This window comes from Cydia fagiglandana, chromosome 7 (assembly GCF_963556715.1).
Source record: "Cydia fagiglandana chromosome 7, ilCydFagi1.1, whole genome shotgun sequence".
Lineage (NCBI taxonomy): Eukaryota > Metazoa > Arthropoda > Insecta > Lepidoptera > Tortricidae > Cydia > Cydia fagiglandana.
This window is the reverse complement of record NC_085938.1, coordinates 3,946,754-3,964,623: the sequence shown is the minus strand read 5'-3', so window position 1 is coordinate 3,964,623 and position 17,870 is coordinate 3,946,754. Positions and strand designations below refer to the sequence as shown.

General features: G+C 39.6%; 1 protein-coding gene across 1 annotated transcript; it reads right to left on the bottom strand.

Annotated features, from left to right (window-relative positions):
• Positions 1-481: 481 nt before the first annotated feature.
• LOC134665742 (GPN-loop GTPase 1) lies at positions 482-7,744 on the bottom strand. Its single transcript, XM_063522716.1, has 9 exons — positions 7,553-7,744; positions 7,346-7,471; positions 6,559-6,726; positions 3,972-4,168; positions 3,363-3,557; positions 3,209-3,261; positions 2,772-2,857; positions 2,199-2,339; positions 482-636 (listed from the first exon to the last, which is right to left on the bottom strand). The coding sequence occupies exons 1-9, from the start codon at positions 7,617-7,619 to the stop codon at positions 554-556; spliced, it is 1,116 nt and encodes a 371-aa protein (XP_063378786.1). The 5' UTR covers positions 7,620-7,744; the 3' UTR covers positions 482-553.
• Positions 7,745-17,870: the final 10,126 nt, after the last annotated feature.

The window sequence follows — 17,870 nt, the reverse complement described above, 5'->3', positions numbered from 1 at the left end:
GCTTTTTCGTTTTGTCCTCAATCCCTTGCTAATAATCTGTTTTCCTATATTAGACCCAAACCAAACGGACGACCGGGGTCGTAAATCTTCTCATTCACGCTCGCATGGTTGAAGGTGGGGTGAGAAAGATAGAGATATGATCCCAGTTGTCCGTTTGGTTTGGGTCTACTTATAGTATAGCGGTCCCGTCATATAGCGACCGACTCCATACAAAATAGTACCTACTGCTAGTGCTAAATATGGGTGTAGTAGTATTTTGTATGGAGACGGCCGCTATATGAAGGCACCGCTTTCCTAGAAAACACAGCTTAAGTAACATCAAAGAGTTTTGATAATCAATAGATCTTTGATAACATAACATTAAGCATATTCTTTGCGTAAGCTTAGACAACTGAAATAAAATTCTATTTTGCGAAATATCAGAAATCTGGTTAAGGTATAAAATAAATAAAAAAACCATAATATTACCAGTACCTATTGTATTTAATACAAAATCTTAATGCCTAACTTAAAGTAACATATTATATGTACAGATCACAAATCAGTTTAAATACTAAGATTTATTTTCAGTGTTGTTCGGTTTCACGTGTTTTCTTAGGAATTCCTGGAACATAGCCACATCCTCTGGTTTGTCATCTGCAAAACAAAGTGAGTATTTATATATGCATCGGCACCTCCTCGATCAAACTACGTTTCTCTATTTACATGAACTATCTGTAATATGTCAGGTCACAAGTATTACCTATCTCCGGCTGTTGCTCCGTGCCCTCGTCATCGCTGGAGCTCTCGTCGCCGGGATGCGAGAGATACACGTCGCTCATCTCTCGTCCCATCGGCACCTCGATCAAACTACGTTTCTCTATTTACATGAACTATCTGTAATATGTCAGGTCACAAGTATTACCTATCTCCGGTTGTTGCTCCGTGCCCCCGTCATCGCTGGAGCTCTCGTCGCCGGGATGCGAGAGATACACGTCGCTCATCTCTCGTCCCATCGGCACCTCGATCAAACTACGTTTCTCTATTTACATGAACTATCTGTAATATGTCAGGTCACAAGTATTACCTATCTCCGGCTGTTGCTCCGTGCCCTCGTCATCGCTAGAGCTCTCGTCGCCGGGATGCGAGAGATACACGTCGCTCATCTCTCGTCCCATCGGCACCTCGATCAAACTACGTTTCTCTACCTACATGAACTATCTGTAATATGTCAGGTCACAAGTATTACCTATCTCCGGTTGTTGCTCCGTGCCCCCGTCATCGCTGGAGCTCTCGTCGCCGGGATGCGAGAGATACACGTCGCTCATCTCTCGTCCCATCGGCACCTCGATCAAACTACGTTTCTCTACCTACATGAACTATCTGTAATATGTCAGGTCACAAGTATTACCTATCTCCGGTTGTTGCTCCGTGCCCTCGTCATCGCTGGAGCTCGTGGCCGGGATGCGAGAGATACACGTCGCTCATCTCTCGTCCCATCGGCACCTCGATCAAACTACGTTTCTCTATTTACATGAACTATCTGTAATATGTCAGGTCACAAGTATTACCTATCTCCGGTTGTTGCTCCGTGCCCCCGTCATCGCTGGAGCTCTCGTCGCCGGGATGCGAGAGATACACGTCGCTCATCTCTCGTCCCATCGGCACCTCGATCAAACTACGTTTCTCTATTTACATGAACTATCTGTAATATGTCAGGTCACAAGTATTACCTATCTCCGGCTGTTGCTCCGTGCCCTCGTCATCGCTAGAGCTCTCGTCGCCGGGATGCGAGAGATACACGTCGCTCATCTCTCGTCCCATCGGCACCTCGATCAAACTACGTTTCTCTACCTACATGAACTATCTGTAATATGTCAGGTCACAAGTATTACCTATCTCCGGTTGTTGCTCCGTGCCCCCGTCATCGCTGGAGCTCTCGTCGCCGGGATGCGAGAGATACACGTCCCTCATCTCTCGTCCCATCGGCACCTCGATCAAACTACGTTTCTCTACCTACATGAACTATCTGTAATATGTCAGGTCACAAGTATTACCTATCTCCGGCTGTTGCTTCGTGCCCTCGTCATCGCTGGAGCTCTCGTCGCCGGGATGCGAGAGATACACGTCGCTCATCTCTCGTCCCATCGGCACCTCGATCAAACTACGTTTCTCTATTTACATGAACTATCTGTAATGTGTCAGGTCACAAGTATTACCTATCTCCGGTTGTTGCTCCGTGCCCTCGTCATCGCTGGAGCTCTCGTCGCCGGGATGCGAGAGATACACGTCGCTCATCTCTCGTCCCATCGGCACCTCCTCGATCAAACTGCGTTTCTCTATCACCGCGTCTGAGCTATCTGAAATATATGCACCATAATTAACATTTTTACGTTGGTTCCCCAACATAAGTATGGACTTTCCTATACAATTAGTACGGCAAATTGAGTACTTAAACTACTTAAGTTGGGGCACCGACCGTACAATAGTCAAATTTGGTAAAGAGATTAATTATTACTGGGGCATTGTGCGTGTGACTGCTGCTAATCTGGCAACATATTAACATTAAAAATATAAGGAGATGCCAGCTGAGACGCGTAGCGTAGGTACATGCTTCATTGAAAATACTATACAATTCTTGCACGCTTTTAATACCGTTAGATAATATCTAATCATAACGGGACGGACGGTGTGTACTTTTGCCCTGACGCTTTCGACCACCAAATACACATGGACATTATCATCAAAAAGTTTGCATTTATGTCTTACTATTTCATAATAAGAATACATACTTGGGCCTTTTAGTAAATCCTCTTCTTTCTTTTTCTGTTCCTCTAACTTCTCTGCTCGCATTTTTAACCAGTCGGCTTTGTATTCACTGTAAAAGATAGATAGTTAATAGCATAATAAGAATTTCATTTGATACCAGTCGCTTTTCGTCAAAATAATATTGTGAGGGATCTAGACTCTTGCTAATATTGTACATTAAGGGCGGGTAACAAGAATTTACGAATGAGTGTGAATTGAAGCCCGAAACCAAAGGCGAGGGCTTCATTAACACGACTTCGTAATTCCTGTACCGCCCGTGACACACAATGTTTCTCATTTCATCACACAATCATTTAATTTCGGACTTTATATTACAGCCCTAGATCGAAATTTAAGATGTATCGCAGCACATACGTGTAATAACACCTTTTACGAGCAAGTGTGATGAAAATTTACTTACGTCTCATATTCTTCAGCTGCTTTGTCCACAAGTGTAAAGAACTCGTCAAGGCCCTGAAAATATAAATATTTGTTTGTAAATGATCAGTTGATCTCAAGCCTCTAGTGCCTCTACAATACCTACATAAAGACACAATAGATGGTTCATTACTCACCGCTCCTGTATGTGCACTAACGCCGCAACACTTCAGGTCTTTATAGAAGGTGTCTAATGCGAGAGCCATGGAGCGCGCCAGATTGCCGACGTAGGTGGCGCCGCCCTCGGCGTCCCCTTCGGCGTCTAACGCCTCTTGGAAGGACTCGAAGTCGCGCATCCAGTCGACGGCGTACGCGTTGTCTACTACGTCCGTCTAGAAGGTTTTTTTTAAACGTTTCAAATTGAAAAAATATTCTGCAAGTTAGCCTCAAGGTTTTATTTACTAGTTAATAAAATATGTACAATGACATTAGTGATACGAATAATACATTGAAAAAACTCCCTGCATAATATAAATAAAAATTATAGGACATTCTTACACAGATTGACTAAGCCCCACAGTAAGCTCAAGAATGCTTGTGTTGTGGGTACTCAGACAACGATACATATAATATACGAGTAGAAAACAACCATGACTCAGGAACAAATATCTGTGTGATCATAAAAATAAATGCCCTTACTGGGATTCGGACCCAGGACCATCGGCTTCACAGGCAGGGTCATTACTCACTAGACCAGACCGGTCGTCAAAATACGAATATGAAATTAAAAAAATATGAATACCAACCTTATTCATGACAACAATGAATGGCAACCTGGCTTTATAGAGTATAGAGCAAGCATATAGCATGTTGGACATGAATGTCACCGGTGATACACTGCGGACGGTGTCCATGACATAGACAACCACTGTAGGACAGGTAGCTGCAAGTGTCTCCGTGACTATAGTGCCGGATGCTGACCACGTGAATACTTCTATTTGACCTGAAATACAAATAAATAACTTGGGATTACACTGAGCAACCTCTACTACTCTACTATTTGATGAAAGGGATAATTTATTTATTTATTTATTTATTTATTTACTTGGGAAACATACAGCACATAATAATACAATAAGGTAAAAGATATAGTTAAAACATAAGCCAAAACAGTTTCCACTTATAGCTAATACAAAATTCCTTTGCTCCGAAAAACAGTACAATTATTAAGTATTTTGAATTTAGAAGTTGGTTAAACAGTAACATTCAGCAAGTAAGATATTCCACAAGAACAATTAAAATATATATGTATATATATATATATATATATAACAAGCATCAATTAGAATTTTGGAAAATAACAAGCACATTTAGAATTTGAAATTACAAACAATAGTTACAATTACAATAACAATTAGAACAATACTAGACAAGATTACAATTTTATTACGAGCTACGAGTTTTATTTAGTTTGATGACAGAAACAAATCTATTACACTTATGCTGGAACAAATCAATGTGTGAATATTTCTTATTGTATATATTGCAAGCTCTTGCTAAAAATTTGTTGCTTACATATTTTTTGCGGGTGAATGGAACGGATAGTAAAGCGGTGGACCGTGTACGATACGTAGGACATCTAAATATTATCTTGCTGAGAAGATCTTCAGAATCAATTAAATTATTTAATAATTTGTACAAGAAAATTACATCTCGCTTTTCTCTTCTCACTTGTAAGGATTCAAAATTCTCAGGCTTAAAAGATTTGAATTTATATTTCATACGATTAAGAAATTTTTTTTGAATACTTTCTAATGAATTAATGTGCACTAAAAAGTGGGGACTCCAAACTGTAGATGCGTATTCCAAATATGACCTTACATATGCATTATATAAAAGAAGTAACGTTGTGGGGTTTTTAAAATCTTTACTTTGCCTGAAAATGAAACCAAGCATTTTATAAGCTTTAGATGTTATCTTATCTATGTGTGAGACCAATTGAATTTCACTGTCTATAAATACTCCTAAATCTCTAACCTCAGTAACTCTAGTAAGTGGTTGGTTTCCAATTGTATAATTAAATGTTATAGGGTGAATCTTCCGCGTAAATGTAATAATTGAACATTTATTTAAGTTTAAATACAGCTTATTACATAAACAATAGTTGTTCAATCTATTAAGGTCATCCTGCAAATTAACGCAATCAGCCTCGGACTTCACAACGGTAAATATTTTAGTATCGTCAGCATACAACAACACTTTAGAATTTAAAAAACAGTTAATGACATCATTAATATATATGTTAAATAGTAGTGGTCCTAAATGCGAGCCCTGCGGGACCCCTGACGTAATAGGCACGAAACTAGAGGTATATCCTTTAATAGTAACTGCTTGAGTTCTATCCCGCAAGTACGATGTGAGCCAACGCAACAAGTCTCCATGAATACCGAACATTTCCAGTTTATTTAATAAGACCGAGTGTGAAATTTTATCAAATGCCTTTGAGTAATCGGTATAGATAGCATCAACTTGATAATTCTTGTCCATTGCGCTCAGAACATAATCAAGTAGCTCGCACAAGTTAGATTCCGTTGACCGTTTATTAATGAAGCCATGCTGCTGCGTTATTAACATCGGTCTTATTGTTGGGTAGAGCGTGTCATAAATTATTTTTTCAAATAATTTTGGTAGTACTGATAATTTTGAAATGCCACGATAGTTTCTAATATTATGTTTATCACCGCTTTTAAAAATAGGCACAATGATAGATTTTTTCCAAATTTTTGGTAAGGACCCAGACCTAAGTGACATGTTGTAGAGTAAACATACCGGTAATGCCGATAAAATATTTTTTTTTTATTTTATATATTTGATTAAATACAAACTAATTTAAGCTAGTAAAGGCTTATAACCATACCCCGGCCGGCGAGAGCAAAAATGCGTTGACAGCTTAATAGTGCGAGGACACACACTTTGGTCGATGTCGATAAAAACAACACGATGTACTGGACCACCGTTATGATATGCAGAAGTATTAATTATTGTTGTAAACAAAATTAAAACCAAGTGTTTGTATTTATTCAGTATTTTATGTAATTTTCGTAATATACAATTAGCATTTTTTCTAAATTTTCTGATTTTAAACTCCTTCACCTTGCCGATAAAATCCATCGTCCGAGACCGGTCGTCGGATTATTCTTAGAAACGCGTGGAGGTATCAAGTTGAAATAAATAACAAATACTAATGGCTCAGTTTAAAAAAAAAATTGTGCTTAGTTAAAAGTCATCCATATGTCGATAGAATAGTCGATATTTAATTAAGCACTAGGAGCAGACGCATTTTTGCTCTCGCCGGCCGGGGTATGCTTATAACAAAGGGGGTTAGAACCTTACCAGGAGTATCTATCACACAATATTTGTGTTTCTGTCCGGCCTTTTCAATGAGTTCCACTACCTGACCGAACTTAGTAGAGAACAGATTTAGGGATGTAACAATGCCTCCATTGGGGCCTAGGCCATATTGCTTCATGACTTCCTTATAATTCACTGTATCTCTTATATCTGCAACAGAAACAAATTGTCTATAACTAATTTACACACATGTACATAACTATTATTAGAGAAAAAACTGCCTAACCTTTTCGGCCACTTTGCCGACTATTCGGTATACGGCCGAATATTGCCTACTATTCGGCCGAATACCAAATATCTACTGCACCTACCTAAAAAGACAGAATATCACAAAAAAATAACCAAAACCTTGGTATATTTAATAATTAAAAAATGTAATTTCTTGGAGAGTGATTAAATACGAAGGTACGTTTTTGAGCAATTGTTGATTCCAAAATATGTTATTATGTTCTATCATGGGTCTAATTTGATTGACTCTAACTACATTCATTAATTATGTTCAACATAAAAATATATCGTAGCAAACATTGTGCTTTGTTGGTGAACCTTTTTCGTAATAATTGTGACTCAAAATGTTCGCATGGTACGCCGAAATTTCGGTATTCGGCCGAGAGGAGGGCCGAATATTCGGTAATCGGCCAAATTCACTATTCGGGGCATCTCTAATAAAAATCATGTTTCGGCCCAAACTAGACCAAATCGCACCTTCGCTGTCAGTTTCGGTCGCACGCTACTAGATTTATATTATTTAATATTTGACAATTATTACCAATGTTAGCTGGATACGGCACTTCACGGCATGCCGGATCCAAGTTGATTATATACGGTCTGGCGCCTTCCACGACATGTCCCGCAATACGTTTGGTAAACGAAGTCTTTCCAGCACCAGCCATACCTAAAAACATGATTAAAGAAGAAGAACATTACAAAATATTAAAAAAAAAACATTAACATGAATATCGTATAATTTCCTAACCTAAAATTATCAAACAAATAGGTTTTTTGGAATCTTGATCCATTGCCTCTACTTTAGGTGCAGCCATTATGAAACTAAATTCACTAGGTTTGGACAGAAAATGCGTATTTTATAGAAACAGAACAAGGTTTTTAATAAAAAGGAGAAATCAACAAAAGTTCACACTCACAACTTTGGTTGTTTTGGATTGGATTGATTCATGTTTTTTTGACATTGACATTCAAGCTCTTCAAAGCGGTTTACATTCTCGCGCAAACCACGAGCCGAGCCGCGAGCCGTGCCACGAAACGCGAGTGTAAGCGATGGGCTCGTACTTGCTACGCTGGTGCTCCGAGCGCTGGTGGTTCAATTGTGGAATCTTCCGTTTGCTTGGGTATCTATATCAAAGAATATAATACTCGCTAGGAGAAGAACGGTAACTCCATACAAAAAAATGTCCCCAACCGTTTATACGTTTATACTACTGGCGCCCTCGATGTGTACCAATGGAACTAAAGTTAACAACCGGTTTAGCCTGGCGGGTATTATAGGTATATAGTAATTATGTTGATAAACATATTTGTTATCTTCATATCACGAAATATATGAAAGATGCAAATATTACCCCTTGTTTGTGGTATTATCTATTGATTTGAATAAAAGGCATATTTATGTTTATAACATTGTATTAAGTTGACTGTACCTTGTTCCAAGCCTTCAAATTGAGATGGCGACATTCGTTTCATACTGGCAACACCACAGTTCCGATGACGTCAGGCGCAATACCGGCTTTTTTAACGGGTTTTTTCCATGCTTTTTCGAATCCAGCTGGCAGGCTGCGCGCCAATGCTCAGGTCATTGGCGATTTGTTTCTGGCAGAGGAAACACCTATTAGTTTAGAAAATTTTCTAAGTAATTTTCTAAATAATTTCAGTTCCATTATGGCGAGTTCAGATACTAACGCTACGTCTTACGTAGGCGAACAACGCGCGAACGCGCCGCGCCGCCTGACATTCGCGTGCAAATCGCGCCGCACCGCGTTCGCAACGAGATCGCTTACGTAGGACACTTCTATGGGCATCAAAGGATTGATTTCGCCGCGCCGCGCCGCGCCGCGTTCGCGCGTTGTTCGCCTACGTAAGACGTAGCGTAATAATGTTCAACATGATCCGGGTGCAACGGCTTTAACTGAGCATGAGCGGATGACCAGGTTAGAGGATGTAGTGTCCAAATTGGCCAACGAGGTAAGGTCTTTACGTGACAATTTCTCTACTCGCCCGCGGGAATACTCCAGTGATTCGGACGTGCTATCAATTGTCTCGCCTGAAGATCTGGAGACTCCAGTGGCCTATTTTATAAAGCTACAAGTTACAATTTACAAGCGGAAGTCTCTTTCTAACCCTATGTGTTAGAACGAGACTTCCGCTTGTAAATTGTAACTTGTAGCTTTATAAAATAGGCCACAGAGGCTCCTCCGGTGCCTGTCCCGGGGCCTGCAAAGGATATTAGTTTCAAACTTGAGACTACCCTCAAGTCAGCGGGCGCGATAACCTCAAAGGAGCATGCTGATATTTTGGACAAGTTGCAGCATTTCAATTCAAACGACTGGTCGCAGGTACGGTACATAGATGCTCAGAATACGTACGTGTCATCGCCTGGCTTTACTGATTTGGAAAGTAATGACATGATAAAGTCTTTTGATCGTAACCGTGCCCTCGCCGTTACGGAAAAGACTCTAGCTGCTGTGTCTCATGCTCTCATCATACAAAATGAGAAATTGAAAGCTGGCTTTGAGACCTTCGTGTCTTGGATAAGCTCGCAAGGCGATTGCACGGTGGAGGCGGTAGCAGACAAAATCAACGAGGTGTTCTCGGAGGGTGATTATTCTCGCATTCACTTGGACCTCTTGCAGATGGTCTGTGGCCGTCGCGCAGACATTATCCAGCAACGGAGAGATGGAGTACTGCACTTCGTCAAGGACCGCTACATGAAGGAATCTCTTCGAAAGATCCCTCCAACACAAGAGCACCTCTTCGATGACAAGCGGTTTTCTGACTGTATAACGAAGAATGGCGGAATCGACAAGGTATTTTTCTGTCCACGCACTCCTGCGCAAGGAGTTGCTAGCAAACGAGCTCCTGCGCAAGGAGTCTCACAGCCGGAACAGAGCAAGAAGGCTGCGGACTATTCTGGTTTCCGCGTGTATCCTGGGCCCTCTGCTGCTCCCGCTCAGGCTCCTCAGGACAGAAAGCGAAAGGCTGGGCCATTTCGATCCAATCAGCGAAGCGACAAATATTACAGGAACAGGCAAGGTAAGCGATCTCGCAGGCGCTACGACTGACTATCTCGGCTTTCAAGCGGGTCAACTGGAGCTTTATATAAACCAATGGAAAGCCATGGGGGCTCCAGACTACATAGTCAAAATTCTGTCTGGGTACCGGATACCCTTTGTCAAAAAACCGCCTCTAGTTCACCCCTCCAGACTTTCATCAAAATTATTCACGAAGGAAAGTCCGGAAATGATCGCTCAAATGAAAGGCATGATAGAACAGGGTGTGCTAGAGCCGGCTTCATTGACCCCAAGTTTTGTTTCGAACATGTTTCTGGTTCCAAAAAAAAAGGTGGGAGCGTACGCCCAGTCTTCAACCTAAGACAGCTAAACCAGTACATATATGTGGCCAAATTTCACCTCATCAATATGTACAAGGTCCCAGACTTTCTTCAACCACAAGATTGGCTCGTAAAGCTCGATCTCCACAACGCATACTTTCATATTCCAGTCAAGGCCTCACACCGGAGATTCCTGAGGGTAATGTTTCAGCACCGGCTTTGGCAGGTGACCTCCTTGCCGTTCGGTCTCGCATCATCTCCGAGGACATTTGCTCTAGTCACCAACTGGATTGCGGAAGTGCTGAGATCTTGTGGTATCAGGGTCATCGTATATTTGGACGACTTTCTTCTTGCATGCCAGAGCCGATCATTGCTTCAGAATCAAGTAAGACTCACCCTACAGATTCTCGAGGGCCTAGGCTGGACTATAAATTACGGAAAGTCCGTCTTAATGCCCCAGCAGTCCATGGAGTTCCTGGGTATTCGATGGGACCCTTGGAGCAACCTGAAGTCACTCCCAGAAGCAAAGATTCAAAATGTTGTGCAAAAGTGCCAACAGATGGTAAATCACAGGTGCGCTTCATTAAAGCAGGTCCAATCTTTGCTGGGTCTAGTGAACTTCGCCAGCTTCGTTGTTCCAAGGGGTCGACTCAACAGCAGGCTGTTGATGAGGTTTTGCAACCAGCTGCTGCACATGACCCCAAGAACGAAGGTAAAGCTTCCATTAACCCTATACAACGAGCTGGATTGGTGGATCCACAACGTAACTGCCACATCTCCTCTTCACCCTCCAGCGCCCCAGTTCTTTTTGACTACGGATGCGTCGGGCCAGGGCTGGGGCGCTCTGCTCAACAACAAGCAGTTAGCTGGCCAATGGTCGCAGTGGGAGGCTCGTCAACATTCAAATCTCCTAGAGATGATGGCAGTACAGAAGGTAATAACATCGCAGAGCCACTTACTGACGCAATCGTCTCTAATGATTATGTCGGACAATCGAACGGTTGTGTCATATCTGCGCAACGAAGGCGGTACGAGGTCACAGCAGATGATGGAGATGACTTATCGGGTACTGGATGCGCTGGACCGCTATCACGTTCACATGACAATCCAGTTCATTCCCGGCAGATACAACACGGAAGCAGACAGACTCTCAAGGTTTCGCGGTCAGTCGGAGTGGCACCTGCTGTCGCCAGCGACGCACCAGATATTCAAGGTTTGGGGTACACCGCAAATAGACCTTTTCGCGTCGAGAAGAGCCCATGTGGTGCCGGCATATGCGACTCTAGACCAGACGGATCCGGATGCGTCCTTCGTCGATGCGTTCAGTCGGAGATGGGTGTATCAACTGGCGTGGATATTTCCTCCGCCGTGTCTAATCCCGAGAGTTCTCGGTCACCTGAACGACGCGGAGAGTATGTACCTATTGATCGTGCCGAATTGGGAGAAGGTGTTTTGGCGCAGCGACCTGAAGAGCCGATCCCTGGCCCCTCCAATAGAAATTCGGGACCTGGAGAACCGGTTAGTAGACACGCAGACTCTGAGACCTCCAATCGATGTCAAGCGGATAGCTTTAGAAGTCTGGCTGATACAGGGTGGGCCGCATTGCTAGGAACGTGGAACGATAAGCAAAAGGATTTACTTGCAAGCGGTTGGCGAAAATCCTCGTTAGCTTCTTATAAGCCAGCGTGGCTAAGGTGGTGCAGGTGGTGTACTGCCCATAATGTCGCCAGAGACAATCCAGAACCGCAAGATTTGGCCAGATTTCTTACAGACTTACACTTAATAGAAAAGTTATCGCATAGTACGATTTGCCTACACAAATCTGTTGTTTCAACTTTTTGTCCCGTACGTTCAGGCCCACCGCTGAGCTCGCATATAGTTGTTCGCCAGGCTTTGAAAGCTATAGCTTTGAGTAGACCAATGTCTCGTAAGGAGAGTATATGGGATGTCAGAGATTTGTGTACTTATTTGGAGAATAACGAACCTTTACAAACCAGTTTATTTGAGGTGTCTAAGAGATGTGCGATTTTGTTATTGCTTTGTTCAGGGCGACGCGTACACGACCTGACGTTGTTGAGTATAAATGATTCCAGTTGTAAGATTGATTCTGACTGTATTATATTTTGGCCCGAATTCGGTTCCAAGACGGACAGTTCATCGCGCAGGCAATCTGGTTGGAAATTGTTAACGTGTGATTACAATAAAAATATAGATCCCGTTTATTGGATAAAATTATTAATTTCCTTGTCTCAGAACCGAAGAGGGAATATAAATAACCTATTTATTTCTATATGTGGTCCTGTAAAGCCAGCTTCACGAACCATCATTGGTGGATGGGTAAAGGCAGTCCTCAAAGACGCTAATATAAACAGTAGTGCGGGCAGTGTCCGTTCCGCAGTTGCTTCGTCAGGCTGGCTTGATAATCATAATATTAATGATATCTTAGAAAGAGGCAATTGGCAAAGTGCGACTACATTTCATAAGTTTTATAGAAAAACTGTTAGTACTCTTAATTCACATTCTAATCCTTTAGATAGATGTTTTGATACGATATAATACACGTATTCTAATCAATATTAATATAAGGTCATACCAATCAGGTGTTAGTGATTTTTATAGTAATACAATACAGGTTTACTTATAAATCTATCTAGTCTTTTATTCACATTGGCGATCTTTTGAATACTAACATTCCTTTCTCATCCAGCAGTCGATAACAAACACTTCTCAATTTGAAGGCTTGGAACAAGGTACAGTCAACTTAATAGACAAATTTTACCTAAAAATAAAATTTATATTAAGTTACTTACCTTGTTCCAAGCCTGATTTCATTGCTGCCTGCTGGCATTTTGTAAAATTTTAGATTTTATTTTATACTACACGATTAATTTCATTCACATACGCATTTTATCATAATTATAATACTTATATTTCAGCAAGAGTAAGTATTATTTATTAAAGCTTTTATTTCAGCAGTAGGGTTTAGTCTTAAGCTTGTTTTTTCAGCTACGGGTATGTCAATGAAATACCGTGCTACCTATGTAAACAAAACAAGTATCTTCAGCAACTCTGAATACTGTGTTTGTTTACATAACAAAACTTCGCCACCTGTCTACCCACAGTGGCTATTTTGCCACCTGTCTATCTACAGTGGCTACCTACCGTCCACCGTCATACTATTGGACGGTAGGTCAAGATAATCAAATTGAGAGTCCAATGACCTGAGCATTGGCGCGCAGCCTGCCAGCTGGATTCGAAAAAGCATGGAAACCACCCGTTAAAAAAGCCGGTATTGCGCCTGACGTCATCGGAACTGTGGTGTTGCCAGTATGAAACGAATGTCGCCATCTCAATTTGAAGGCTTGGAACAAGGTAAGTAACTTAATATAAATTTTATTTTTAGGTAAAATTTGTCTATTATGTTTTACATATAGAAATATACACTGAAAATTAAACCCTGACAACTTAATAAAAATAGACATTAATAAAGCGCATTCACAAAGTTTTCAGTATTATACAAATAACATTAGGCATGTCTACCTATTACACTTTACACACAGATACACTACACTTTACACACGGCATTTTACACAGATTTCTAACTTGTATTCATACATTTCTTCACGGTTAATTAATACGCTTTCCAGATGCGTTATGACTCGGTTCCTTCTGAACCCACTAAAGCTGTATAAATTTCACTCTGGCTGCTTCAACAGCCGTTGCTCCGCATTTAGCACATTTTCTATGTGCATTGCTGTAATCTATGTAGGTACAGACTTACAGTCTTAAGTGGTTGTACCGCTACGTTGTATTTATTATTTAAAGATTTAATAAATAAAATGTTCGTTATGAACTTTAACCACAGCAGTTGGACAGAGTCATTGACAAATACATTTTTTTATTATGGTGGGTAGACGTACCTACCCTCCATATATTTTATGAACATTGATAAAGACAGTTGGAAGCAAATATTCATTATAAAACTTAATCGCGTGTAATTAAGTTTTAAGCGTTTTAAGTCCCGTTTTATGATTAATTATGTACAAAATTCGTGATAATTTAAATCAGAGTTGGGAGCAATGTTGCTGTAGAAAAATGTTTTTATTTTTATTACTCGCAACTTTTTCTCGGAGGCCAACGCACACATAGAAGCTTCAGGCGCACACATGCGCAATTATTTGGGGACATAACTTTCTTAGGAAGTGAACAGGCCTTGATCCAAAGAATATAATACTCACTAGGAGAAGAACGGTAACTCCATACAAAAAAATGTCCCCAACCGTTTATACGTTTATACTAGTGGCGCCGTCTTTGTGTACCAATGGAACTACCGACAACCGGTTTAGCCTGGCGGGTATTGGTAGGTAGTAATTCTGTTGATAAACATATTTGTTATCTTCATATCACGAAATATATGCAAGATGCAAATATTACCCCTTGTTTGTGGTATTATCAATTGATTTAAATAAAAGGCATGTTTATGTTTATAACATTATATATATTATTTATTAAAAAATGTTTTACATATAAAAATATACACTGAAAACTGGCAACTGGCAACTTAATAAAAAAATAGACATTAATAAAGCGCATTCACAACGTTTTCAGTACCTTTTATACAAATAACATTAGGCATGCCTACCTATTACACTTTACACACAGATACACTACACTTTACACACGGCATTTTACACAGATTTCCAACTTGTATTCATACATTTCTTCACGGTTAATTAATACGCTTTCCAGATGCGTTATGACTCGGTTCCTTCTGAACCCACTAAAGTTGTAAATTTCACTCTGGCTGCTTCAACAGCCGTTGCTCCGCATTTAGCACATTTTCTATGTGCATTGCTGTAATCCATGTAGGTACAGGCTTACAGTCTTAAGTGGTACGTAGCGGTACAAGTTGTATGTATTATTTAAAGAGTTAATAAATAAAATTTTCGTTATGAACTTTAACCACAGCAGTTGGACAGAGTCATTGACAAATATATTTTTTATTATGGTGGGTAGACGTACCTACCCTCCATATATTTTATGAATATTGATAAAGACAGTTGGAAGCAAAGAATATAATACTCACTAGGAGAAGAACGGTAACTCCATACAAAAAAATGTCCCCAACCGTTTATACGTTTATACTACTGGCGCCCTCGATGTGTACCAATGGAACTAAAGTTGACAACCGGTTTAGCCTGGCGGGTATTGGTATTATAGGTATATAGTAATTATGTTGATTTGTTATCTTCATATCACGAAATATATGAAAGATGCAAATATTACCCCTTGTTTGTGGTATTATCTATTGATTTAAATAAAAGGCATATTTATGTTTATAACATTGTATTATGTTTTACATATAGAAATATACACTGAAAATTAAACCCTGACAACTTAATAAAAATAGACATTAATAAAGCGCATTCACAAAGTTTTCAGTATTATACAAATAACATTAGGCATGCCTACCTATTACACTTTACACACAGATACACTACACTTTACACACGGCATTTTACACAGATTTCTAACTTGTATTCATTCATACATTTCTTCACGGTTAATTAATACGCTTTCCAGATGCGTTATAAATGACTCGGTTCCTTCTGAACCCACTAAAGCTGTAAAAATTTCACTCTGGCTGCTTCAACAGCCGTTGCTCCGCATTTAGCACATTTTTTATGTGCATTGCTGTAATCTATGTAGGTACAGACTTACAGTCTTAAATGGTTGTACCGCTACGTTGTATTTATTATTTAAAGATTTAATAAATAAAATTTTCGTTATGAACTTTAACCACAGCAGTTGGACAGAGTCATTGACAAATATATTTTTTTATTATGGTGGGTAGACGTACCTACCCTCCATATATTTTATGAATATTGATAAAGACAGTTGGAAGCAAATATTCATTATAAAACTTAATCGCGTGTTATTAAGTTTTAAGTCCCGTTTTATGATTAATTATGTATAAAATTCGTGATAATTTAAATCAGAGTTGGGAGCAATGTTGCTGTAGAAAAATGTTTTTATTTTTATTACTCGCAACTTTTTCTCGGAGGCCAACGCACACATTGAAGCTTCAGGCGCACACATGCGCAATTATTTGGGGACATAACTTTCTTAGGAAGTGAACAGGCCTTGGTTGGAAGCAAATATTCATTATAAAACTTAATCGCATGTAATTAAGTTATAAGCGTTTTAAGTCCCGTTTTATGATTAATATTGTGTAAAATTCGTGATAATTTAAATCAGAGTTGGGAGCAATGTTGCTGTAGAAAAATGTTTTTATTTTTATTACTCGCAACTTTTTCCCGGAGGCCAACGCACACATAGACGCTTAAGGCGCACACATGCGCAATTATTTGGGGACATAACTTTCTTAGGAAGTGAACAGGCCTTGCCTTGATCTATATCAAGGCCTGTTCACTTCCTAAGAAAGTTATGTCCCCAAATAATTGCGCATGTGTGCGCCTGAAGCTTCTATGTGTGCGTTGGCCTCCGAGAAAAAGTTGCGAGTAATAAAAATAAAAACATTTTTCTACAGCAACATTGCTCCCAACTCTGATTTAAATGATCACGAATTTTATACATCATCAATCATAAAACGGGACTTAAAACGCTTAAAACTTAATTACACGCGATTAAGTTTTATAATTGAATATTTGCTTCCAACTGTCTTTATCAATATTCATAAAATATATGGAGGGTAGGTACGTCTACCCACCATAATAAAAAAATATATTTGTCAATGACTCTGTCCAACTGCTGTGGTTAAAGTTCATAACGAAAATTTTATTTATTAAATCTTTAAATAATAAATACAACGTAGCGGTACAACCACTTAAGACTGTAAGTCTGTACCTACATAGATTACAGCAATGCACATAGAACATGTGCTAAATGCGGAGCAACGGCTGTTGAAGCAGCCAGAGTGAAATTTATACAGCTTTAGTGGGTTCAGAAGGGACCGAGTCATAACGCATCTGGAAAGCGTATTAATTAACCGTGAAGAAATGTATGAATGAATACAAGTTAGAAATCTGTGTAAAATGCCGTGTGTAAAGTGTAGTGTATCTGTGTGTAAAGTGTAATAGGTAGGCATGCCTAATGTTATTTGTATAATACTGAAAACTTTGTGAATGCGCTTTATTAATGTCTATTTTTATTAAGTTGTCAGGGTTTAATTTTCAGTGTATATTTCTATATGTAAAACATAATACAATGTTATAAACATAAATATGCCTTTTATTTAAATCAATAGATAATATCACAAACAAGGGGTAATATTTGCATCTTTCATATATTTCGTGATATGAAGATAACAAATATGTTTATCAACATAATTACTATATACCTATAATACCAATACCCGCCAGGCTAAATCGGTTGTCAACTTTAGTTCCATTGGTACACATCGAGGGCGCCAGTAGTATAAACGTATAAACGGTTGGGGACATTTTTAGTGTTCCGTACAAAACTTTTTTTGTATGGAGTTACCGTTCTTCTCCTAGTGAGTATTATATTCTTTGATCTATATCTACTGTATGTAGCATGCGCCATTCGTCTTGCTATGTACCACTTGCTACATGTACGATTGTGCCACAGAATAAGTACTACCGTACAGAAAGGACACTTCCTAATAAACCGAAGTTTGACAGCGATCAAAGAGTAAAGTAAGTATATAGACAGCGATACAGGGTCGAATCATGATATACCTTTCTAA